At 45.0% G+C, this 25,090-nt stretch overlaps 1 protein-coding gene across 5 annotated transcripts in view; it reads right to left on the reverse strand.

Moving 5' to 3' along the window:
- LOC126035455 (E3 ubiquitin-protein ligase RNF38-like) overlaps positions 1-25,090 on the reverse strand; it is a 229,360-nt gene that overhangs the window by 103,666 nt on the left and 100,604 nt on the right. For 2 of the 5 annotated variants that reach the window (XM_049794063.1, XM_049794060.1), the window contains 2 exons: positions 15,213-15,406; positions 149-362 (listed from right to left, as the gene is read on the reverse strand). In XM_049794063.1, coding sequence (XP_049650020.1) covers positions 149-362; positions 15,213-15,319 — 321 coding nt within the window. In that variant the 5' untranslated portion in view covers positions 15,320-15,406. Of the gene's footprint in view, positions 1-148; positions 363-15,212; positions 15,407-15,591; positions 15,671-15,803; positions 15,960-25,090 lie in introns of those variants that run through there. The other 3 variants (XM_049794059.1, XM_049794058.1, XM_049794061.1) reach the window with 3 other exon arrangements.

A 25,090-nucleotide genomic window follows, 5' to 3' on the forward strand; every position in this document is an offset into this window, starting at 1 on the left:
ATGCTCTACAAGAGGACTAATAGGAGTTAGTGTTATGTGACCTCCATTGCCAACTAATTTGTTGAGGAGAGTTCACTCATTTGCTCTCTTCAGAGCGGAACACACAGAATTTAAGACATTTGCATCCATGTTCTCAACACACTCTTACCGGATCATGAATGTCAACCATCACTGTGTTCTGCTGTGGTGGGTGAGCAGCTGGGTGCAACATACGATGGGATATATTTGGAGGGTTAAAGGCTTGGGGCTCTTCTATTGTTTGCTGCTGTCCATAGGAGAGATGATGATAGTTTTCATCTTGGTTAACAGAATTGTGTTGAGACAGACGATCCCTTCTTGCTCTCTGACGGCGAACAGGAGGACTAAAAACACATAAAAAGATGAAAGATAACATTAAGAAAGGTTTGTGTCACTTATAACTAGAAGCACAAAGAACTCAATAGTAAGGATATTTTTACACTGGAAAGTTTTGCTAGGCTAGGTATGTTAGTTTGTCATACAATCTCTCATTCAGAAAATTTCTGAAAGCCCTAGCATAGATGCTTATTTCAGCATGAGAGCTTGAGCATAGTTTAATACAAGAGAGGAAACCAGAAGCATTTTTATAGAAATATTACCTTCACAAAACTTGTTAAAAAAAAGATTTGAGCACTTGATTCACAGAATCATAGAATGGTTGAGGTTGAAAGGGTCCTCTGGAGGTCATCTAGTCAACCCCACCCTGCTCAAGCAGGGCTATCAGGAGCTGGTTGCCCAGGACCATGTCCAGATGGCTTTTGAATATCTCCAGGGAGGGAGACTCCACAATCACTCTGGGCAACCTGTTCCAGTGCTCAGTCACCCTCACAGTAAAAAAGTTTCCTGATGTTCAGATGGAACCTCCTGTATTTCACTTTGTGCTCACTGCCTCTTGTCTTCTCACTGGACACCACTGAAAAGAGCCTGACTCAGTCCTCCTTGCAGCCTCCCTTCAGATATTTATATACATTGATAAGATGCCCCCCGAGCCTTCTCTTCTCCAGGCTAAACAGTTCCAGCTCTCTCAGCCTTTCCTCATAGGAGAGATGCTCCACTCCTTTAAAACCATCCTTGTGGCCCTTCTTTGAACTCTCTCCAGAATATCCATGTCTTTCGTACTGTGGAGCCCAGAACTAGACACAGGACTCCATGTGTGGCCTCACCAATGCTGAGTAGAGGGGAAGGATACCTCCATCAACCTGTGAAACCCTGCCACTTGGTCGTTATCACAGGCCTAGACAGACTGCCGACATCCTGCCCCCTGACATTGGAAGTGTAAGCAGGGTCCCACCCACATTTCATGTAAAGTTTGAATCTCTCAAATCACACTGCGATTGGTGGAGCCAAGGGGTGGCGGGACTCTTACACCCATTCAAAAGGCATTTGCATGATTGGCTGTTGCTCCCAGATGACCTGCACACCAAATGTTTCTAGCAGTTCACTAGAGCCATGGCATCACTTATAATCATGTGTTTGCTATTGGGAATCTGGTGAGTCACTGTATGCGTGCATCATTGTATTGGGTCTGGCTGGGATGGAGTTAACTTTGCCCATAGCAGCTCTCATAGTGCTATGCTTTGTATTGCTAGCTAGAAAGGTGTTCATAACTCTCCTGGTTTCAGCTGGGATAGAGTTAATTGTCTTCCTAGTAGCTGGTATAGTGCTATAGTTTTGATCTAGGTATGAGAAGAATGTTGATAACACACTGATGTTTTTTTCACTTGTTGCTAAGTAGTGTTTAGACTAAAGTCAAGGATTTTTCAGCTTCTCATGCCCAGCCAGCAAGAAAGCTGCAGGGGCACAAGACATTGGGAGGGGACACAGCCAGGGCAGCTGATCCAAACTGGCCAAAGGGATATTCCATACCACGTGACGTCACATCTAGTATAGGAACTGGGGGGGTGGGGGGATCGCTGCTCGGGGACTAACTGGGCATTGATGAGCGGGTGATGAGTAATTGCACTATGCATCATTTGTATATTCCAATCCTTTTATTAGTACTATTGTCATTTTATTAGTGTTATCATTATTAGTTTCTTCTTTTCTGTTCTATTAAACCATTCTTAACTCAACCCACGAGTTATACTTCTTTTTCCCGATTTTCTCCCCCATCCCACTGGATGGGGGGGAGTGAGTGAGCGGCTGCGTGGTGCTTAGTTGCTGGCTGGGGTTAAACCACGACAGTCTTTCTGACGCCCAACGTGAGACACGAAGGGTTGCAATAATGACAAACCTGACCAGAGCTTGTTATAACAAATTTGTTCGAAGCATTTATTACATTGGTCTAATAGTCGCTGGTCACTATGTTGATTTATGTGTTCTTAGAGTTGTTGCTCTGGTTTCTAAAGTTATGTTATGTATCACCTCGCTTGCTCTTTGTAGTCCTTGTTCTGCTGCTTATCATCCGTGGGAGGTGGATTAAGGTTTTCACTTTGATGTATTGTGTAAAACTAGTTTATGGTGTGATAAAGTTATCGGTTGTGGGATTAATCCGGTATTTGCACTCAGCATTGTCACCTCTATACTTTGGGAGCCATCTGTGGGAAACCATTTAATAATTACACCATTTACCTTTCTGCCTCGGAGTGCCAATCTGTGGGTGGGGTACCTTTCTTCCCCTCCCGTTTCTCTTTCAGTCCAGTTACAATGGTGTTTGAGAATTTTGAAAAATTTGAATACCCTTGGGATGTTGAGACCAGCACGGTCCTAGCCCTACTGCTAGGAATTAGCATCTTCCTGAATATGGTTCAGCTCTTGTTTAAGGTTAAACAACTATTTAGGAAGATCACCCAGAGATCTGCCCCAAGGCTGGATAATTATGAGTGGCAGGGTGTGTGGGGTAGTATGGGTAAGTGGCTAGAACAGTGGACACCTCCAATGTTTTCGAAATTCACCCCTGAACAAGTGCAGAATCCGTAAGAACTAGTAAAATATTTCGAAAAGGTATGCTGTCACCCTGGCAGCTCCAGAGAGATACAAATCACTGCAACGTGCTGGGGCCTGGCCCATGCCTATCAAGCCCTGTTAAACACCACACAGTACCCTCAAGGGGAAGAGAAGGTCTCTGGATCTAACAACAAGGTGACAGGCACTGCGGCTACCTAAACCTCAGCAATGGGGACTCTGGTACCTCCAGCCTTGGCAACGGATACTGCGGCAAGCGGTACTGCAACTGAACCAGCAGACCAAACTGCACCAGTATCAGTTGCCCCCATACAGAAGAAGAAACATACAAAAAAAGCAGTTCGCTTAGCGAAGGATGAAGGTGAACCAGGGTCATCACGGAAACCGGAGGAAGAGGCAGAACCAGAGGTAATAACCCAGTCCCTATCCTTGAGAAAGCTGTGGGATATGTGAAAAGATTTCGTCTGCCGTATAGGTGAGCATATTATCACCTGGCTCCTCCTATGCTGGGACAATGGGGCTAATAGCTTGGAATTAGAAGGTAGGGAAGCCAAGCAGCTGGGATCGCTTGCTAGGGAAGGTGGCACTGACAAGGCAATTGGAAAAGGGAAACAAGCCATCAGCCTCTGGAGGCGACTCCTGTCAAGTGTGAAGGAAAGGTACCCCTTTAAGGAAGATGTTATATGTCAATCAAGCAAGTGGACCACCATGGAAAAAGGTATCCAATATCTGAGGGAATTAGCTGTGCAAGAGACGATTCATCATGACCCGGACAACCCACAATTACCCAAAGATCCAGACGAAGTCCAATGCACACGACCCATGTGGTGGAAGTTTGTACAGAGCGCACCATTGTCCTATGCCAACGCATTGGCAGTAATGTCCTGGAAGGATGAAGAGGCACCAACAGTGGAGGAAGTGGCTCGCCAATTCCGTCAATACGAAGAAAATCTCTCCTCCTCCCTACAAGCCTGCATTTTGGCTGTGGAGAAGCTGTCCCAGGATGTCCAACAAATCAAAGAGGATATGTCCCACTCCTCACCTGTAAGGACCAATGTCTCAGCTATTAGGAGTGAGTGTTCCTCTGCCCGAGAGACAGAATATAAAAGGTACATACCACGAGGTGCCCTGTGGTTTTACCTATGTGATCAGGGAGTGGACATGAGGAAATGGGATGGAAAACCTACCTCGGTCCTAAATGCATGTGTACGTGAGCTGCAAGGAAAAACCACCACGAAAGGGGATTCTCCCAGGAAAAATGCCGCTCCAGTTTCGAAACAGACTAGAAAAGCTAATCTTATTTCTGATCCTCCTGAAGGGACTTCTGAGCCAATTTTACGAGAAGTGAGTAATGGATACTCTGACCAGGATTAGAGGGGCCCTGCCTCCAGCCAGGTGGAGGAAAGGGATAACCAGGTTTATTGGACTGTGTGGATTCAATGGCCTGGCACGTCAGACCCACAGGAGTATAAGGCTCTAGTAGACAGCGTCGCACAGTGCACTCTAATGCCATCAAGTTATAAAGGGGCAGAACCCATCTGTATTTCTGATGTGACAGGGGGATCCCAAGAGCTAACTGTATTGGAGGCTGAAGTAAGCCTAACTGGGAATGAATGGCAGAAACACTCCATTGTGACTGGTCCAGAGGCTCGGTGTATCTTTGGCATAGACTGTCTCAGGAGAGGGTATTTTAAGGACCCAAAGCGGTATCGATGGGCTTTTGGTATAGCTGCCTTGTAGACGGAGGGCACTGAACAGCTGTCTACCCTGCTTGGTCTCTCTCTCAAGGCCCTATGATTGTGGGGTTGCTGAAGGTTGCAGAATAACAAGTGCCAATTGCTACCATGACAGTGCACCGGCGGCAATATCGTACCAACCGAGACCCTATGATTCCCATCCACAAGTTGATTCACCAACTGGAGAGCCAAGGAGTGATCAGCAAAACTCGCTCACCCTTTAATAGTCCCATATGGCCAGTGCGGAAGTCTAATGGGGAGTTGTAGGGTTCAGTTATATGGAAGTTAGTTATTGGACCTGAAAATAGCTCATGGTCACAAGATTGTTCCAGGCGCCTTTAGAAGGCCTTGAACAGAATAAATAAGAAGATAGAAGAAGAAAGATCCCAATTAGGAAAACACAGGTGCACATTCCACGATAAAGGGAACTTGGCACAAACAACCTCAATTCAGGGGCTTATCTTGACCAATTGGACTAAGACAAGTCTTGTATGCTCTAATTAACACAACCAATTATGTCTTATGTTTGTGTGCGTGGACAGTACCGATGTAACCAATCACCGCTTATGCTTGTGCGTGTGGACACCAAGTGCTTGCATGTAGTAGCCAATCAAAGTCTCTCAACAACTTAGAGAATTGTATAAAAATGATTAGCTAAGCTCAATAAACTGGCGACTTTAATCATCACATTGGTGTTCCGTCGTCCGGGCCCCGCACGGATTAATCCCTAAACCCTACAGGGAGTGAAGACCAACAGTTGACTATCGTGGCCTGAATGAAGTTACGCCACCGCTGAGTGCCACCGTTCCAGATATGCTAGAACTTCAATATGAGCTAGAGTCAAAGGCAGCCAAGTGGTATGCCACAACTGACATTGCTAATGCGTTTTTCTCAATCCCTCTGGCAGCAGAGTGTCGTCCACAATTTGCTTTCACTTGGAGAGGCATCCAGTACACCTGGAATCGATTGCCCCAGGGGTGGAAACACAGCCCCACCATTTGCCATGGACTAATCCAGACTGCACTGGAAAAAGGTGAAGCTCCGGAACACCTGCAATACATTGATGACATCATCGTATGGGGCAACACGGCAGAAGAAGTCTTTGAGAAAGGGAAGTAAATAATCCAAATCCTTCTGAAAGCCGGTTTCGCCATAAAAGAAAGTAAGGTCAAGGGACCTGCACAGGAGATCCAGTTTTTGGGAATAAAATGGCAAGATGGACGTCGTCAGATGCCAGTGGACATGATTAACAAAATAGCAGCTATGTCTCCACCGACTAATAAAGAGGACACACAGGCCTTCTTAGCTGTTGTGGGTTTTTGGAGAATGTACATTCCAACTTACAGTCTGATTGTAAGCCCTCTCTATCAAGTGACCAGGAAGAAGAATGATTTTAAATGGGGCCCTGAGCAACAACAAGCCTTTGAACAAATTAAACGGGAGATTGTTCATGCAGTAGCCCTTGGGCCAGTCCTTGCAGGACAAGATGTTAAAAATGTGCTCGATACTGCAGCTGGGGAGAATGCCCCTACCTGGAGCCTCTGGCAGAAAGCACCTGGGGAGACCCGAGGCTGACCCCTGGGGTTTTGGAGAGAGGTATATCGAGGATGAGAGGCTCGCTATACTCCAACGGAAAAAGAGATATTGGCAGCACATGAAGGAGTTCGAGCTGCCTCAGAAGTGGTTGGTACTGAGACACAGCTCCTCTTAGCACCCCGACTGCCAGTGCTGGGCTGGATGTTCAAAGGGAGGGTCTCCTCTACACATCATGCAACCGATGCAACATGGAGTAAGTGGGTTGCGCTGATCACACAATGGACTCGCATAGGAACCCCCAGTCACCCAGGAATTGTGGAAGTGATCACGGACTGGCCAGAAGGCAAAGATTTTGGAATGTCGCCATAGGACGAAGTGACACGTGCTGAAGAAGCCCCGCTGTATAATAAACTGCCAGAAAATGAGAGGCAATATGCCCTGTTCACTGATGGGTCCTGTCACATTGTGGGAAAGCATCGGAGGTGGAAGGCTGCTGTATGAAGTCCTACACGATAAGTCGCAGAAACTGCTGAAGGAGAAGGTGAATCAAGTCAGTTTGCAGAAGTGAAAGCCATCCAGCTAGCGTTAGACATTGCTGAAAGAGAGAAGTGGCCAGTGCTCTATCTCTATACTGACTCATGGATGGTGGCAAATGCCCTCTGGGGGTGGTTACAGCAATGGAAGCAGAGCAACTGGCAGCGCAGAGGTAAACCCATTTGGGCTGCCACACTCTGGCAAGATATTGCATCCCGGCTAGAGAATCTGGTTGTAAAAGTACGTCATGTAGATGCTCATGTACCCAAGAGTTGAGCTACTGAAGAACATCAAAACGAACAACAGGTGGATCAGGCTTCCAAGATTGAAGTGGCTCAGGTGGACCTGGAGTGGCAACGTAGGGGTGAGCTATTTATGGCTCAGTGGGGCCACGATACCTCAGGCCATCAGGGAAGCAATGCAATAGATGGGCTCGCGATCGAGGGGTGGACCTGACCATGGACACTATCGCGCAGGATATCCATGAATGTGAAACGTGCTGCAATTAAGCAAGCCAAGCGGTTAAAGGCCCTGCGGTATGGAGGGCGATGGCTGAAATATAAATATGGGGAAGCCTGGCAGATTGACTATATCACACTCCCACAAACTCGCCAAAGCAAGTGCTATGTGCTTACAATTGCGTAAGCAACTACCAGATGGCTGGAAACATATTCTGTACCCTATGCCACTGCCCAGAACACTATCCTTGGCCTTGAAAAGCAGGTCTTGTGGCAACATGGCACCCCAGAAAGAATTCAGTCAGACAATGGGACTCATTTCCGAAACAACCTCATAGACACCTGGGCCAAAGAGCATGGCATTGAGTGGGTGTATCATATCCCCTATCATGCACCAGCCTCTGGGAAAATTGAGCGATATAATGGACTGTTAAAGACTACATTGAAAGGAATGGGGGTGGTGGAACTTTGAAACATTGGGATATACACTTAGCAAAAGCCACCTGGTTAGTCAACACCAGAGGATCTGCCAATGGAGGTGGCCCTGCACAGTCAGAACTTTTATGTACTGTAGAAGAGGATAAAGTCCCTGTAGTGCACATAAAAAATATGTTAGGGAAGACAGTCTGGGTTACTCTTGCCTCAGGCAAAGGTAAACCCATTCGTGGGATTGCTTTTGCTCAAGGGCCTGGGTGCACTTGGTGGGTGATGTGAGAAGATGGGGAAGTCGATGTGTGCCTCAAGGGGATTTGATTTTAGGTGAGAATAGCCAGAATTAAACTGTATGATATTAGTTGCTATATAACCCTGCTACTGTATGTTATCATTACTATAATTGTTATATGCTATATCCATAGTACTATAGTAAGATTCACTTAGATCAAGCAAGAAAGAACTGTGATAAAACTGAGCAAAATGCAGTAGTGATAGAACCAGCACTTACTCCAGCATGCAACAATCCAACGTTGCACACCATCCTCCTGCTGCATCAGGTGCCACCTGCTCGTCACACCGCACCGAAACCCCATTCTGCTCTACCGACTGAGAGGACTTTGCACCATCCCTCCTGCCCAGAAAGACTGGTATGACAGATGGAGCCCAGAGTCGGGAACTAAATGAACTCAACGAACATTTTATGAACATGACCCATAAACTAAAGGAATGATATCTCTGTGTGTGGATACATATACACACATATATATATCATTGTTCATATGTCTCAAAGGGACGGAAAAGGTGATGATTGACCGGGATGTAACTGAAGGTATGGGAACTGAGCATGACATCAATGGTATAGAATAAGGGGTGGATACTGTCCTGGTTTCAGCTGGGATAGACTTAATTGTCTTCCTAGTAGCTGGTACAGTGCTATGTTTTGAGTTCAGTATGAGAAGACTGTTAATAACACACTGATGTTTTCAGTTGTTGCTAAGTAGTGTTTAGACTAAAGTCAAGGATTTTTCAGCTTCTCATGCCCAGCCAGCAAGAAGGCTTGAGGGGCACAAGAAGTTGGGAGGGGACACAGCCAGGGCAGCTGACCCAAAGTGGCCAACAGGGTATTCCATACCATGTGATGTCACATCTAGTATATAAATTTGGGGGAATGGGGGCGGGGGGGATAGCTGCTCGGGGACTAACTGGGCATTGTTCGGCGGGTGGTGATCAATTGCACTGTGCATCATTTGTATATTCCAATCCTTTTATTAGTACTATTGTAATTTTATTAGTGTTATCATTATCATTATTAGTTTCTTCTTCTCTGTTCTATTAAACTGTTCTTATCTCAATCCACGAGTTTTACTTGTTTTCCCAATTTTCTGCCCCATCCCACTGGGTGGGGGGGAAGTGAGTGAGCGGCTGCGTGGTGCTTAGTTGCTGGCTGGGGTTGACTGTATAAGCAGTAATATTTAAAACTCTATTTAAGGCTATCTTCTTAATGCAATATGTATTTGCTTATCATGAATCTGAACATCCCAGTTGAATATATGGCCTCATTTTAGTAGGCATGGTACAGAAATCTCTTATGAAAATAGCTTATAGTATAAACAGTAATCCAAATAATGAAAAAAAAAAATCCAGATAATAAAGACCCTACAGAAATCCACTTGAAAACATGGCAAAGACACAGGCTGTGTCTACATTAGCAGGAAGTGTGGACCAATAGTAGTGAATCTGTAGAGCAAACCAGTTGGCAATGAGTACTCGATATCAACCCTATACACATTTCAGGAAACTAGAACTAGCCCAAACACTGAATGCCCATTTACAACTGGAGTACATCTTCCAGTTCAGCTTTAAATTAAAAGAATCCAGTTCACGAGGTCTAAGATCACTCCACAGTAGAAACCAATTCATGATAAGCAGCAACAATAAGGAAATTTGCTTTGAATAATCCCAACTCAAACATTAATAGGCTTGTTGGCAGTCTGGGCCGCAGTGATCATGCTGTGGTGGAATTCATGATCCGGAGGGATACGGGCCAGGTGAAAAGTAAAGTCAAGACCCTGAATTTTAGGAAAGTGAACTTTCAGTTGCTTAAGGAATTAGTGGATGGGACCCCCTGGGAAACTGCCCTCAGGGACAAGGGATCTGAACAAAGCAGGCAGCTCTTTAAGGACATTTATCTTAGAGCGCAAGAGCTCTCAATTCCCATGTGTAAGAAATCAGGCAAGGAATGCAGGAAACTAGCATGGCTAAGTAAGGACCTCCTGGTCAAACTAAAGTGTAAGAAGGAAAAGCACAGGCAGCGGAACCAGGGAGATGTATGCTGGGAAGAATATAGGGATGCTTCCAGGGTGTGTAGGGATAGGATCAGGAAAGCTAAGGCACAGCTGGAGTTGAATTTGGCAAGGGATGCGAAGAATAATGAGAAGGGCTTTTACAGGTACATTGGCCAGAAAAGGAAGAAAATGTACCTATTTTTAAAAAGAGTAATAAGGAGGATCCTGGGAGCTACCGACCAGTCAGCCTCACCTCTGTGCCCAGTAAGATCATGGAACAGATCCTCCTGGAAGATATGCCAAAATGTGTGGAAGACAGGGAAATGATTAGAAACAGCCAACATGGCTTCACCAAGGGCAAGTCGTGCCTGACTAATCTAGTGGCCTTCTATAACGGGGTGACTGCATTGGTGGACAAGGGAGGAGCTACGGATATCATCTACCTGGACTTCTGTAAGGCCTTTGATATGGTCCCCCACAACATTCTGGACTATAAATTGGAGAGAGATGGGTTTGACGGATGGACTGTTAGATGGATAAGGAACTGGCTGGATGGCTGCGTCCAAAGACTTCTAGTCAATGGCTCAATGTCCAAGTGGAAACCAGTAACGAGTGGTGTCCCTCAAGGGTCTGTACTGGGGCCAGTACTATTTAATATCTTCATCACTGACATATAGACAGCGGGATTGAGTGCACCCTCAGCAAATTTGCAGATGACACCAAGCTGAGTGGTGCAGTTGATTCGCTAGAGGGAAGGATGCCAACCTGAGGGACCTTGACAGGCTGGAGAAGTGGGCCCATGTGAGCCTCATGAAGTTCAACAAGGCCAAGTGCAAGGTCCTGCACCTGGGTCAGGGCAATCCCTGATATCAGTACAGACTGGGAGATGAATGGATTGAGAGCAGCCCTGCAGAGAAGGACTTGGGGATACTGGTGGATGAAAATTGGTGATGAGCCAGCAATATGCACTCACAGCCCAGAAAGCCAACTGTATCCTGGGCTGCATCAAAAGAAGCGTGGCCAGCAGGTCGAGGGATATGATTCTCCCCCTCTACTCTGCTCTCGTGAGACCCCACCTGGAGTCCTGTGTCCAGCTCTGAGTTCCCCAGTGCAAGAAAGACATGGACCTGTTGGAGTGGGTCCAGAGGAGGGCCACCAAAATGGTCAGAGGACTGGAACACCTCTCCTATGAAGAAAGGCTGAGAGAGTTGGGGTTGTCCAGCTTGGAGAAGAGAAGGCTCCAGGGACACCTGATTGCAGCCTTTCAATATTTAAAGGGTGCTTATAAGAATTACAGAGAAAGACTTTTTGCCAGGGCCTGTAGTGACAGGACAAGGGGCAATGGTTTTAAACTAAAAGAGGGCAGATTTTGATTGGATAAAAGGAAGAAATTATTTACTATGAGGGTGGTGAGACACTGGAACACATTGCCCAGAGAAGTTGTGGATGCTCCCTTCCTGGCAGTGTTCAAGGTCAGGTTGGACAGGGCTTTGAGCAACCTGATCTAGTGAAAGATGTCCCTGCCTGTGGCAGGGGGGTTGGACTAGATGATCTTTAAGGTCCCTTCGAACCCAAACCATTCTATGATTCTATGACTCAGAACAACCTTAAAGAATCAAGCTCTGTTCCATTAGGACTTATCAGTTCTGGTTTAGCATCAGTGCTATAAAACTTAATCAGACTCCTGCAGAACATGTACACAGATGTGTATAACCTGGCTCCCCCAATGATCCTATTCTGGGAAGGGAGATTAGCTCAGGCACACACCAGCAAGAGATGATAATGGAAGGATGCACAGAAATGTCTGTGGGCTGGTCAGATGAGAAACAAAAATGCTAAATGCATCATATTCTGAACAGCCCAGTTCAAAGCATTTCTAAATAAAAACATCTTGTGGACTAGATTTATGAGTCACCACTGCACAGAACTGTATAAAGGACATACAGCAGTTATTCTGAAAAGAGAAGCTTGAGCCAACAAACCAATTTATTTCTTAGGTCTGACAGCCATACGAACACCAATACCATGTTCATGCTTTGGACTGAAAGCAGATTTCTGGACTTGAAGAAGAAACAAAACCCAGCATGTTTAAGTCTATTCCTTCTAACACTGTTATCATGGTTGACAAATTTTATCTATGGAGTCAGAGGAGAAGCATTTATATTTTTTCAACCTCACCTAATGTTTTACAGTCATGAAAAAGCACAGATACTTCCATTTTAGTAGAAATCAAGCTATAGTGTTTCTGCGATGTAAACAGAGGTCAGTGAGCTTTAAACTTTTATTAGATGACTTGGACACATTTCTGAGACATTGCAGAGTGGGGAGGGGAATTGAAAGCTTTTTCTTTGTATAACTAAATAGAAAAGTAAAGGTCATCTTTATTTTTATGCTTTCCTATACACTCTTATCCAGACATCAGTTCAACATAACCATCTAAAACTCTACTATTCCATGACTAAGGAAGCTTATTCCAAAAGCTCTGATTCATAGAGTCTTATGAGCCACACAGTAAAAAATAGAACAAAAATTTACTCTTTATAATATGCAAAGCAACCACCTCAGCAACCACATGATGCTATGGTATCCTCCAGTCAGGTCTTCCTCATCTTTGCTGTTTGCAAGACAAGGACTGAGTTGCAATTGCAATGAACATATATGACACTACATATGGAACTTATTGCTTTTAATAGCACCCTGGCAACAAATAGGGTTTTATTCCTGTATGGGGTTTATGTGGCAAGGTTTTGGTAGCAGAGGGGCTGCTTCTGTGAGAAGATGCTGTGGGATGATTGCTGGAGGTGACTTATCGATATGATGCCCCCCCTTCAAGGGAAGGTAAACCTCCAGGGTGGAATAGAGTGGACACGTAAAGAATGGGTTCCATGGTAGTTCCCTAAGCAACATAACCTGCAACTTTTAGATGTTGGCAACACCAGGAGAACTTGGTGTGCTGACTCTGAAAAGTAACATGGAGGGTGGAGCGGAGTAGAGACGCCGCAGACAGGCTCTGTGATCGCAGGGATAGGGAACTGGAATGATAGGAACAAGAACTCTAGGCCCCTGCACTGAATCCACTGAAGCAAGGAGGTAAAATAATGGGGGTTCTGTCAACCTACTGCCCTACTTCTGATTTATATCACACGTGCCCAGTTCTGGGGTACTGACATGTAACACCATGTCCTTTGGGTGAACTTTGCTCATTTTAATATCATTATAATACCAAAACACACCTCCATCCCAGAAGTTATGCACCTCCAAGGTGCGACCACCCCTCCACAGAGAACACACTCTGAATTTTTTCTAGCATATACCTTTAAAAGCAAAGCGAGAGAACTTCATACCAAAGTAAAGGTATGTATGACTAGAGTCACTCAAGCTCCACCTAAAAGGAAAAATAGGATTAAAAGACCCAAAAAGAGGAAGACTATTAAGGAAGACACCATCACAGACAAGTTGGGAGGACATTGCTCACTTCTGGGATCAGTCGACGGGCTGAACCTCTCTTCCCCCCCACCATAAGGACGCCTATTGGGTAAGAATCGAACCCTCGGTTATACCAAGTGCTTCCCTGGGAAACTTAGAAATCTCTATAGAGTTTTTCCATAATTTAGTGTGCTTGTAGTTGACTGTATTATTATTTGCATGTGCTTTGCAGACAGTGTCTTTATCACTGGCAATCCAAAGAACCTGTACTGTTGCCTTAATAAACTGCGCTGCTCATTAATCTAGTTGTGATAGTTCATTAATGCAACCAAACTCCCTAAGTCTGGTAATTCTTGTGCGTTGAATGTGGCTAAGCCGAGAGTGCAGTACGCTATTAAGTGCATCTGTCATCGTGATAGTTCAGCATATTGAATGCAACCAGACTTATAGCGTTGAATTGGACATCACTCAGAAATTAAACCTAGCCACCCCTAGCCCCTCTGACATCTGAGGATAAGCTGGAATGCAAGGGGGGTTATTTTCTGCCAAACCTCTTTACCCTTTAATGCAACAGATGCCAGAAGCTCCCTCCATATTGGACAGAGCCAGTTCCAGCCAGCTCCAGGCTGGCCAAGGCTGAGCCGATCAGCAACGTTGGTAGCGTCTCTGTGATAACATATTTAAGAAAGGGTAAAAAATGTTGCGCAGCAGCAGCTGGGAGAGAAGAGTAAGAATATGTGAAACAACCCTGCAGACACCAAGATCAGTGAAGGAGGGGGAGGAGGTGCTCCAGGCATGGGAACAGAGATTCCCCTGCAGCCCGTGGTGAATACCATGGTGAGGCAGGTTGCCCCCCCTGCAGCCCGCTGAGGCCCATGGTGGAGCAGATATCCACCCTGCAGCCTGTGGAGCACCCCACACTGCAGCAGGTGGATGTGTGCTGAAGGAAGTTGCAGCCTGTAGAGACCCCACACAGTAGGCTCCTGGCAGTACCTGTGACCCCATGGAGAGGAGCCCACGTAGGAGCAGGTTTGCTGGCAGGAACTGTGGACCCTGTGGAAAGGACCGATGCTGGAGCAGTTCTTGAAGAACTGCAGCCTGTGGGCAGGACCCACGTTGGAAAAGTCCATGAAGGACTGTCTCCCGTGGGAGGGACCCCATGGTGGAGCAGGGGAAGAGCGTGAGGTGGAAGGAGCACCAGACATGAAGCATTATGAACTGACCATAACCCGCATTCCTCATACCCCTGTGCTGCTCAGGGGGAGGAGGTAGAGGAGTCGGGAGTGAAGTTGAGCCTGGGAAGAAAGGAGGGGTGGGGGGAGGGTATTTCAGATTTGTTCTTATTTCTCATTATCTTACTCTGTTTAATTGACAACAAATTTAATTAATTTCCACAATTTGAGTTTGTTTTGCCTGTGACTGTAATTGCTGAGTGATCTCCCTGTCCTTATTTCAACCCACAAGCTTTTAGTCATATTTTTCTCTCCCTGCCCTATTGAGTGATAGAGCAGCTTGGTGGGCACCTGGCAGTTAGCCAAGGGCAACCCACCACAGTTCCCCCCTTCCCATTTTTTAAATGCTTATTTCTCCACTACAGAATCAGAGAAATAAGCTAGCTCATAACAAAAAATGTCAATAAGCATTCTCTTCTCAAATTTCTCTCTACTCTTACAAATTATTGGAAGATACAAGAGGTTAAATTATTTTCAATACAGAGTTTTCTGTTTCACTTATTATAATTTAGTCAAAAAAAAGTCAAAAGATGCATTAGAGTATTTATCATATAATAAATACTAATCAGTGTTGCCTGAAATAGGCTTCCCCTGAGTTGACAATAGAGAGAATAAGAAACTGGTCCCTAACTTATATAGCTTACTTACCTCCTCCTACTTCGTGCAGGTGTGCTGCAGCGTTCCCCGGAGAAGTGATGTTGGTTGGACCGAGCCAAAGGAGGCTGTCTATTTGATGCCATCTCCCATGGTCGCATTGGCGGTGATGCAGTTGGTGATGCTGCTGTATAGTCAAAGACTGAATGAGAAAGGCGTTGCCTCTTGGGACTTGAACTATCTTCACTCTGTGCCAATGCAAACAAAAAATCCCCTCAGCTGAGTGATTTGTTTCCCATATTGAAACTCCGATATTATTTACTTCAGCTAGCATTAGAGAGGGAGACTTAACAGACTAGATCAAAAGACCATAAACAACCATAATTAGTTGTAGAACCTATTGCCTTCATAATGCAAACACTTAATTGCCCACCTGAGCATTTGTACTAAAGCATATTTTAGCAACAACAAGGTATTTTAAATACTAATGCTAAGGCAACCACAGAAGTTATATCAGAAAAAGGAGTAAGCATTTATTTCAGGAGAAAAAGATAGGTCCTATTTTGTTATAATATTCAACACAGGGCCCCCCCCCAGCCCAATACAGATTTAGGATATAAACACATAAATAAGCGATCCAAAGACCTTTTGGTAAAAGATAAGCATAGATTTCACACCAATGGGATCCATATTTGCCAATAAATCGGTGCCATATAGAGCTCTAGTTCAGCATATGCACTCCATTCTTACCCAGTGCATGCTTACATAGCTGAAAAAACATTTTAAAATGTCTGTAGTACAAATCAGCTCTGCTATCCCAGCACAGAGGTGCCTCATCTTTTAACTTGTTAGTGCAGTAACAGTAATTAATAAGTAAAGACAATGTGTGTTGGGAATTGGCTTGATGAGAAAGGACATGGGTCTATGGAAAAGTTGTGCGAGCAGAGTTGTGTGTGAAGGAATGTCAGCGTGGGCAGCAAGACTAGGCCTTGGCCAAAAACTGCTGGCCTTGCTGATATCAGGAGAAAAACAACAGCTGGTCTTGCTGATATCAGGAGAAAGACAGGGACGGTGTGACCTTGGCATAGTTTCATAAGCAACTTTTGAAGAAGTTCCCATGAGAAAGTTACAGAACACGCATAGCTGCAAACTACAAGTGGGTGTGTTTTAGTAATGAATAAACATTAGCAATGTACCAATCATATTAGGACTAGTAGGCATAATTATCGCAAACTGTATAAATATGAGCTATCCGTGCAAATAAAGTTGAATCACTTCTATCACTCATATTGAGTTGACTTATGTGCATTCCTCCGCCGCTCGCAAATGTGATCAAAAACAACTACCATGAAATCTTGATTTAACTTCGTGTATTTTACTGAAGTTCTACTGGGACTAGGTAGCTCCTAGAGTTGTCAGTGTCAGTGATATGAAAACCATTCACCTCCAAGTTTACATTCGGTCCTGAACAGAAATAGTTACCTCTCCTTTTCACTACTTGTTCCTGCTTAAAATGGTTAGCTAGACCTTTCTTCTTCTTCACCATAAAAATTTCAGTTAAGAGATATGATGTGATGAGTTTAAGAAACCAAATATTTGCAGTCATTTGCAGATGACCAATACAGAGAAAACTGAGCTTCTCTACATTAACTGTCTTCCTGAACTGTACCCTCTAACCCTGTCAGAAGCCTTTTGCTTCACATACATTTAAAGACTATCATGTTTTAAAGCCTCTCTACACTTATTCATTCCTCACAATTTTCCTCAGTCTACCAAATATTCTTTTTCTTCCTATTTTATTGGACCTCTTATGGTTTTTAGCTTTAAAGGAGTTTGATTGCCACTTTCTGAACACTATCAGTTGAGTAGAATATTTCATAGAATCATAGAACAGCCAAGGTTGGAAGGGACCTTGAAAGATCACCTGGTCCAACCTTTCATGGGAAAGGGAGCCTAGATGAGATTATCTAGCACCCTGTCCAATCACATCTTGAAAACCTCCAGTGATGGGGACACTACCACATCCCTGGGGAGGTTGTTTCAGTGAATGATTATTCTCACTGTAAAAAATTTCTTTCCTAAATCAAGATGAAACCTCTCCTGGTACAACTCGAACCCATTGTCCCTTGTATTCTCCATGTGGCTCCTTGTGAAGAGAGAGACTCTGTCCTCTTTGTAGCCACCCTTTAAGCACTAGAATACCGTGATGAGGTCCCCTCTGAGCCTTCTCTTCTCCAGGGAGAAAAGACCGAACTCCTTCAGTCTCTTTTCATAAGGCAGGTTCTCTAGCCCTTTGATCATCTTTGTGGTCCTCCTTTGGACCGTCTCCAGTCTCTCCATGTCTTTCTTGAATTGTGGGGACCAGAACTGGACACAGTACTCCAGGTGCAGCCTGACAAGCACTGAGCAGAGTGGGATGATTGCATCTCTATCTCTGCTAGTAACGCCCCTGAAGATGTAGCCCAGGATCTGATTTTCCTTTGTTGCTGCAGCAGCACACTGCTGACTCATATTCAGCTTGTTGTCCACCAGGTCCCTTTCAGCAAGGCTGCTCCCCAGCCACACAGATCCTAGCCTGTACTGGTCTTTTTGGTATTGTCCCAGGTGCAGGACCTTGCACTTGTCTTTACTAAACTTCACACTGTTCTTGTTTGCCCACTCTTCCAGCCTGTCCGGGTCTCTCTGTAAGATGTCTCTCCTTTCTGACATGTCCACCTCACTACCCAGTTTGGTGTCATCAGCAAATTTGGTGAGGGTGCTTTCAATCCCATCATCCGGATCATTTATGAAGATGTTGAACAGTGTGGGGCCCAGTATTGATCCTTGGGGGACCTCACTTGTGGCAGGCTGCGAGCCTGAGTAAAAAACATTGATAACCACCCTCTGAGTGCAACCTGTTTGCCAATTTCTTACCCATCCCGTCTGTATCTTGCCAGTTTGTCCAGGAGAAGGCTGTAGGAAACAGTGTCAAACACTTTCTGAAGTCCAGGTAAACAACATCCATTGCTCTGCTCTCCTCATGTCAACAGAATAAGTTATTTTGTTGTAGAAGGTGATGAGGTTAGTCTGACATGATTTGCCTTTTGTAAATCCATGCTGGCTTTTCCCAATCACCTGCTTCATTTGGATTGTATCACATCCCCTATCATGCACCAGCCTCTGGGAAAATCGAACGATACAATGGACTGCTAAAAACTACATTGAGAGCAATGGGGGGGTGGGACCTTCAAACATTGGGATACACATTTAGCAAAAGCCACCTGGTTAGTTAATACTAGAAGATCTGCCAATCGGGCTGGCCCTGCCCAACCAAAACTTCCACAAACTGTAGAAGGAGATAAAGTCCCTGTAGTGCACATGAAGAGTATGTTAGGGAAGACAGTCTGGGTTACTCCTGCCTTGGGAAGAGGCAAACTCATTCATGGGATTGCTTTTGCTCAAGGACCTGGGTGCACTTGGTGGGTGATGCAGAAGGATGGGGAAGTTTGATGTGTACATCAAGGGGATTTGATTTTGGGAGACAATAGCCAGTGAATTAGACTGTATGATGGTAACTGCTAAATAACCTGCCAATGTATGTCATTACATCTATAGTGGCTATATGTCATATCAAGGGTATTACAGTAAGAATTACCCAAATGACTGAAGGATGGACTTTGAAACCGAGCCAAGTGCAGCAGTGATGGAACTTGAACTGGTGCCCAGCAACTTCTTCAAGATTGACATCTTCAACCCGCAGACCATGGTCATTAGTTGTGCCAAATACACCAGCTGCAAGCTCTTGAGGCAGCATACAACAATCCAACACCTCACACCATCTCTCCTACTCTTAAGGACTGTTATGACAGATGGAGCCCCAAAGTCATGAATTAAATAAAATTGATGGCCACATTAGAAGAATGGCCCATAGACTAAGGGAATGCTATTCATGTGTGTGGGTGTACATATATATATATATATATATCTAAGACAGGGAAAGTGGTGGTGATTAATTAGAAAGTGTAGGATCTGGGCATGACGTAGATGGTATAGAATAAGGGGTGGATAATGTCCTGGGTTTGTCTGGAATAGAATTTATTTTCACAGGAAGCTGGGAGGGGGCACAGGCAGGACAGCTGACCTGAACTAACTAAGGGGCTATTCCATACCATGTGACATCATGCTCAGTATATAACCGGGGAGCAGGCTGGGGAGTGAAGGTGGTCTCTCAGCGGGGGAAGTGGTGGAGCATCAGGTTCCGGGTGGTGAGCAGTTGCACTGTGCATCACTTGTTTTGTATATTCCTTTATTAGTACTATTGTTATTATTATAATTTCTCTCCTTGTGTTGTCCCAGTAAACTGTCCTTATCTCAACCCACAAGGTTCTACCTTCTTTTTTCCTTTCTGATTCTCCTCCCCATCCCACCAGAGGGGGCAGGGAGGAGTGAGCGAGCGGCCTTGTGGTTCTTTGTTGCCTCCATGACACCACCATGACACCACCTCAACTCTTGTCAAAAAGTACTGTTCTTTTTTTTGCCTGAATACCACTATGCATGCATTGTTTAGTTTTGTTACTTAGGGAGTCCTCTGATCTTCACAGTTGTAACTGAATCACTTCCTGTCAATCTTGCAATTCTGTCTCCATTCCTGTAATCACTGGATTTCCATTAGTAGTAGGCCAAGTTAATAATTATCTGATTTCAGCCCCATCCTCTCTCCAGAGCCTTTCATCTTAATGCAATGTCTGGCTTGGTCAGTTCCTTGAGTTTTTGATAGAACCCTCTCCATGTTCTTTCACACTGCAGTAAAAATAAACTATTATACAAGAGGGAATATATACACAATTTGCAATATACACAATATATGCACAAATAACACAATTTGTAATGCTGTTGAAAAGAGACAATACCTAGGAGACTTCAGTAAAGCTTTGAGATGGTGTCGTGGTTTAACCCCAGCCAGCAACTAAGCACCACGCATCTTTGGGTAATTGTGGGTTGTCCGGGTCATGATGAATCGTCTCTAGCACTCTAGCTGCTCACTCATTCTCCCCCACCCAGTGGGATGGGGGAGAAAATCGGGAAAAGAAGTAAAACTCGTGGGTTGAGATAAGAACAGTTTAATAGAACAGAAAGGAAGAAACTAATAATGATAATGATAATAATAATAAAATGACAATAATATTATTAAAAGGATTGGAATACACAAAACAAGTGATGCACAATGCAATTGCTCACCACTTGCCAAACGATGCCCAGTTAGTTCCTAAGCAGCGATCCCCCCCCCACACACACACTCCCTCCAGTTTATATACTAGGCATGAAGTCACATGGTATGGAATATCCCTTTGGCCACTTTGGGTCAGCTGCCCTGGCTGTGTCCCCTCCCAACTTCTTGTGCCCCTCCAGCCTTCTTGCTGGCTGGGCATGAGGAGCTGAAAAATCCTTGACTTAGTCTAAACACTACTTAGCAACAACTGAAAACATCAGTGTTATCAACATTCTTTGCATACCGAACTCAAAACATAGCACTGTACCAGCTACTAGGAAGACAATTAACTCTATCCGAGCTGAAACCAGGACAGTATCCACCCCTTATTCTATACCATTGATGTCATGCTCAGTTCCTATACCTTCAGTTACATCCCGGTCAATCATCATCACCTTTTCTGTCCCTTTGAGACATATAAACAATTATATATATATAGATAGATATGTATATATGTATACACACACAGAGATATCATTCCTTTAGTTTATGGGTCATGTTCATAAAATGTTCGTTGAGTTCATTTAGTTCCCGACTCTGGGCTCCATCTGTCATACCAGTCTTTCTGGGCAGGAGGGATGGTGCAAAGTCCTCTCAGTCGGTAGAGCAGGATTGGGTTTCGGTGCGGTGTGACGAGCAGGTGACATCTGACGCAGCAGGAGGATGGTGTGCACCGTTGGATTGTTGCATGCTGGAGTCAGTTCTGGTTCCATCACTACTGCACTTTGCTCAGTTTTATCACAGTTCTTTCCTGCTTGATCCAAGTGATTCTTACTATAGTACTGTGGATATAGCATATAACAATTATAGTAATGATAGATGTGGACATGGAGAACCTGACAAGACGGCTATATGTTTGTTCTGTGGAGTGTGGTTGGGGAAGAAGCAGGGGGTATCATTCTCAACTGCCTACTGAGCCAAGGATGGAGCTTACCTAGGAAGCTTCTCCTTCTTTATCCTCTGCATCCTTATTGAGTCTGAGAACTACCAAAAAATGTTCTTCTCAAGACCCAAACACAAAATTCAGGTACGGAGGTTGTTCTTTATGTCCGTTTTCAATAACTAATGGTTCTGTGTGTGGTTAAAAACAAAAAAATTGAACTGTAATAGCTGTAGTTAATGTAAACAACTTTTTTTTTCCCTAGGATATTCAGAAGAGGGTTAGTCTAACCAGGATAGAACAGTCTCAGGCACTATACAAAGCACAAATCTCTGAGTATCTTGTGCACTTTAAATTGTTATGCGGGGGGGTGTTGAGCAGTGGATGTTATTTAATTGACTTTAGCAAGGCTTTTGACTTTGTCTCTGATAACATCCTCATAGACAAACTGATGAAGTACAGGGTAGATATATGGACAGTGAGGTGGACTGAAATCTGGCTGAACTGCCAGGTTCAAAGGGTTATGGTCACTGGCACAAAATCCAGTTGGAAGCCAGTCCCTAGTTGTACAACCCAAAGTTGACCTAGGGGCCAACAGTGTTTAATCTCTTAAAAAAAAACAACTGGGAGGATAGGTTGATGCACCAGAGGGGCAGACAGGAACTTAATGAAATTCAGCAAAGGGAGATGCCAAGTCCTGCACCTGGGCAGGAATAAGCCCATGCACTAGTAGAGGCTGGCAGCTGAATGGCTTTGGAGAAAAGGACCTAGGGGTCCTGGTGGACAGCAAGTTGAACATGAGCCAACAATATGCCCTTGTGGCAAAGAAGACCAGCGGCATCCTTGACTACGTTAGGAAGAGCATTGCCAATAGTCTGAGAGGAGGTGATCCTTCCCCTCTACTCAGCACTGGTGATGCCACACCTGGAGTGCTGTGTCCAGTTCTGGGCTTCCCAGCACAAAAGAGATATGGACATAGTGGAGAGAGTCCAGCAAAGGACCAGAAATTTGATTAGGGGAATGGAACATACATCTTCTTCTGGGTGTCTTGATAGAGAGGGCTTACAATTAGACTGTAATTTTTGATTCTTACTGTAGTTCTATGGATATAGCATATAACATTTATAGTAATGATAACATACAGTAGCAGGGTTATATAGCGACTAATATCATACAGTTTAATTCTGGCTATTTCACCTAAAATCAAATCCCCTTGAGGCACACATCGGACTTCTCCATCTTTTCGCATCACTCGCCAAGTGCACCCAGGCCCTTGAGCAAAAGCAATCTCACAAATGGGTTTACCTTTGTCTGAGGCAGGAGTAACCCAGACTGTCTTCCCTAACATATTTTTCATGTGCACTACAGGGACTTTATCCCCTTCTACAGTATGTAAAAATTCTGATTGGGCAGGGCCACTCTGATTGGCAGATCCTCTGGTGTTGACTAACCAGGTGGCTTTTGCTAAGTGTGTATCCCAGTGTTTGAAGGTTCCACCCCTCATTGCTCTCAATGTAGTCTTTAACAGTCCATTGTATCACTCAATTTTCCCAGAGGCTGGTGCATGATAGGGGATATGATACACCCACTCAATGCCATGCTCTTTGGCCCAGGTGTCTATGAGGTTGTTTCGGAAATGAGTCCTGTTCTCTGACTCAATTCTTACTGGGGTGCCATGTCGCCACAAGACCTGCTTCTCAAGGCCCAGGATAGTGTTCCGGGCAATGGCATGGGGTACAGAATACGTTTCCAGCCATCCGGTGGTTACTTCCACCATTGTCAGCACATAGCGCTTGCCTTGGCGAGTTTGTGGGAGTGTGATATAGTCAATCTGCCAGGCTTCCCCAAATTTATATTTCAGCCATCACCCTCCATATCACAGGGGCTTTAACCGCTTGGCTTGCTTAATTGCAGCACATGTTTCACATTCATGGATAACCTGCGCGATAGTGTCCATGGTCAGGTCCACCCCTCGATCGCGAGCCCATCTATATGTTGCATCTCTTCCCTGATGGCCTGAAGTATCATGGGCCCACCGAGCCATAAATAGCTCACCCTTATGTTGCCAGTCCAGGTCCACCTTAGCCACTTCAATCTTGGCAGCCTGATCCACCTGTTGGTTGTTTCGATGTTCTTCAGTGGCCCGACCCTTGGGTATGTGAGCATCTACATGACGTACTTTTACAACCAGGTTCTCTAGCCGGGACGCAATATCTTGCCACAGTGCGGCAGCCCAAATGGGTTTACCTCTGCGCTGCCAGTTGCTCTGCTTCCATTGCTGTAGCCACCACCACAGGGCATTTGCCACCATCCATGAGTCAGTATAGAGATAGAGCACTGGCCACTTTTCTCTTTCAGCAATATCTAATGCTAGCTGGATGGCTTTCACTTCTGCAAACTGACTCGATTCACCTTCTCCTTCAGCAGTTTCTGCAACTTGTTGTGTAGGACTCCATACAGCAGCTTTCCACCTTCAATGCTTTCCCACAATGTGACAGGACCCATCAGTGAACAGGGCATATTGCCTCTCATTTTCTGGCAGTTTATTATAGAGTGGGGCTTCTTCAGCACGTGCCACCTCCTCCTCTGGCGACATTCCAAAATCTTTGCCTTCTGGCCAGTCCGTGATCACTTCCAAAATTCCTGGGCGACTAGGGTTTCCTATGCGAGCCCGTTGTGTGATCAGTGCGATCCACTTACTCCATGTGGCATCGGTTGCATGATGTGTAGAGGAGACCCTCCCTTTGAACATCCAGCCCAGCACTGGCAGTCGGGGTGCTAAGAGGAGCTGTGTCTCAGTACCAACCACTTCTGAGGCAGCTCGAACTCCTTCATACGCTGTCAGTATCACTTTTTCAGTTGGAGTATAGCGAGCCTCGGATCCTTGATATCCTCGACTCCAAAACCCCAGGGGTCGGCCTCGGGTTTCCCCAGGTGCTTTCTGCCAGAGGCTCCAGGTAGGGCCATTCTCCCCAGCTGCAGTGTAGAGCACATTTTTAACATCTTGTCCTGTCCAGACTGGTCCAAGAGCTACGGCATGAACAATCTCCCGTTTAATTTGTTCGAAGGCTTGTTGTTGTTCAGGGCCCCATTTCAAATCATTCTTCTTCCTGGTCACTTGATAGAGAGGGCTTACAATCAGACTGTAAGTTGGAATGTACATTCTCCAAAAACCCACGACACCTAAGAAGGCCTGTGTGTCCTTTTTATTAGTCGGTGGAGACATAGCTGCTATTTTGTTAATCACGTCCATTGGCATCTGACGACGTCCATCTTGCCATTTTATTCCCAAAAACTGGATCTCCTGTGCAGGTCCCTTGACCTTACTTTCTTTTATGGCGAAACCGGCTTTCAGAAGGATTTGGATTATTTACTTCCCTTTCTCAAAGACTTCTTCTGCCGTGTTGCCCCATACGATGATGTCATCAATGTACTGCAGGTGTTCCGGAGCTTCACCTTTTTCCAGTGCAGTCTGGATTAGTCCATGGCAAATGGTGGGGCTGTGTTTCCACCCCTGGGGCAATCGATTCCAAGTGTACTGGACGCCCCTCCAAGTAAAGACAAATTGTGGACGACACTCTGCTGCCAGAGGGATTGAGAAAAACGCATTAGCAATGTCAATTGTTGCATACCACTTGGTTGCCTTTGACTCTAGCTCGTATTGAAGTTCTAGCATATCTGGAACGGTGGCACTCAGCGGTGGCGTAACTTCATTCAGGCCACAATAGTCAACTGTTAGTCTCCACTCCCCATTAGACTTCCGCACTGGCCATATGGGACTATTAAAGGGTGAGCGAGTTTTGC

The sequence above is a fragment of the Accipiter gentilis genome, chromosome W (assembly GCF_929443795.1).
Source record: "Accipiter gentilis chromosome W, bAccGen1.1, whole genome shotgun sequence".
Lineage (NCBI taxonomy): Eukaryota > Metazoa > Chordata > Aves > Accipitriformes > Accipitridae > Astur > Astur gentilis.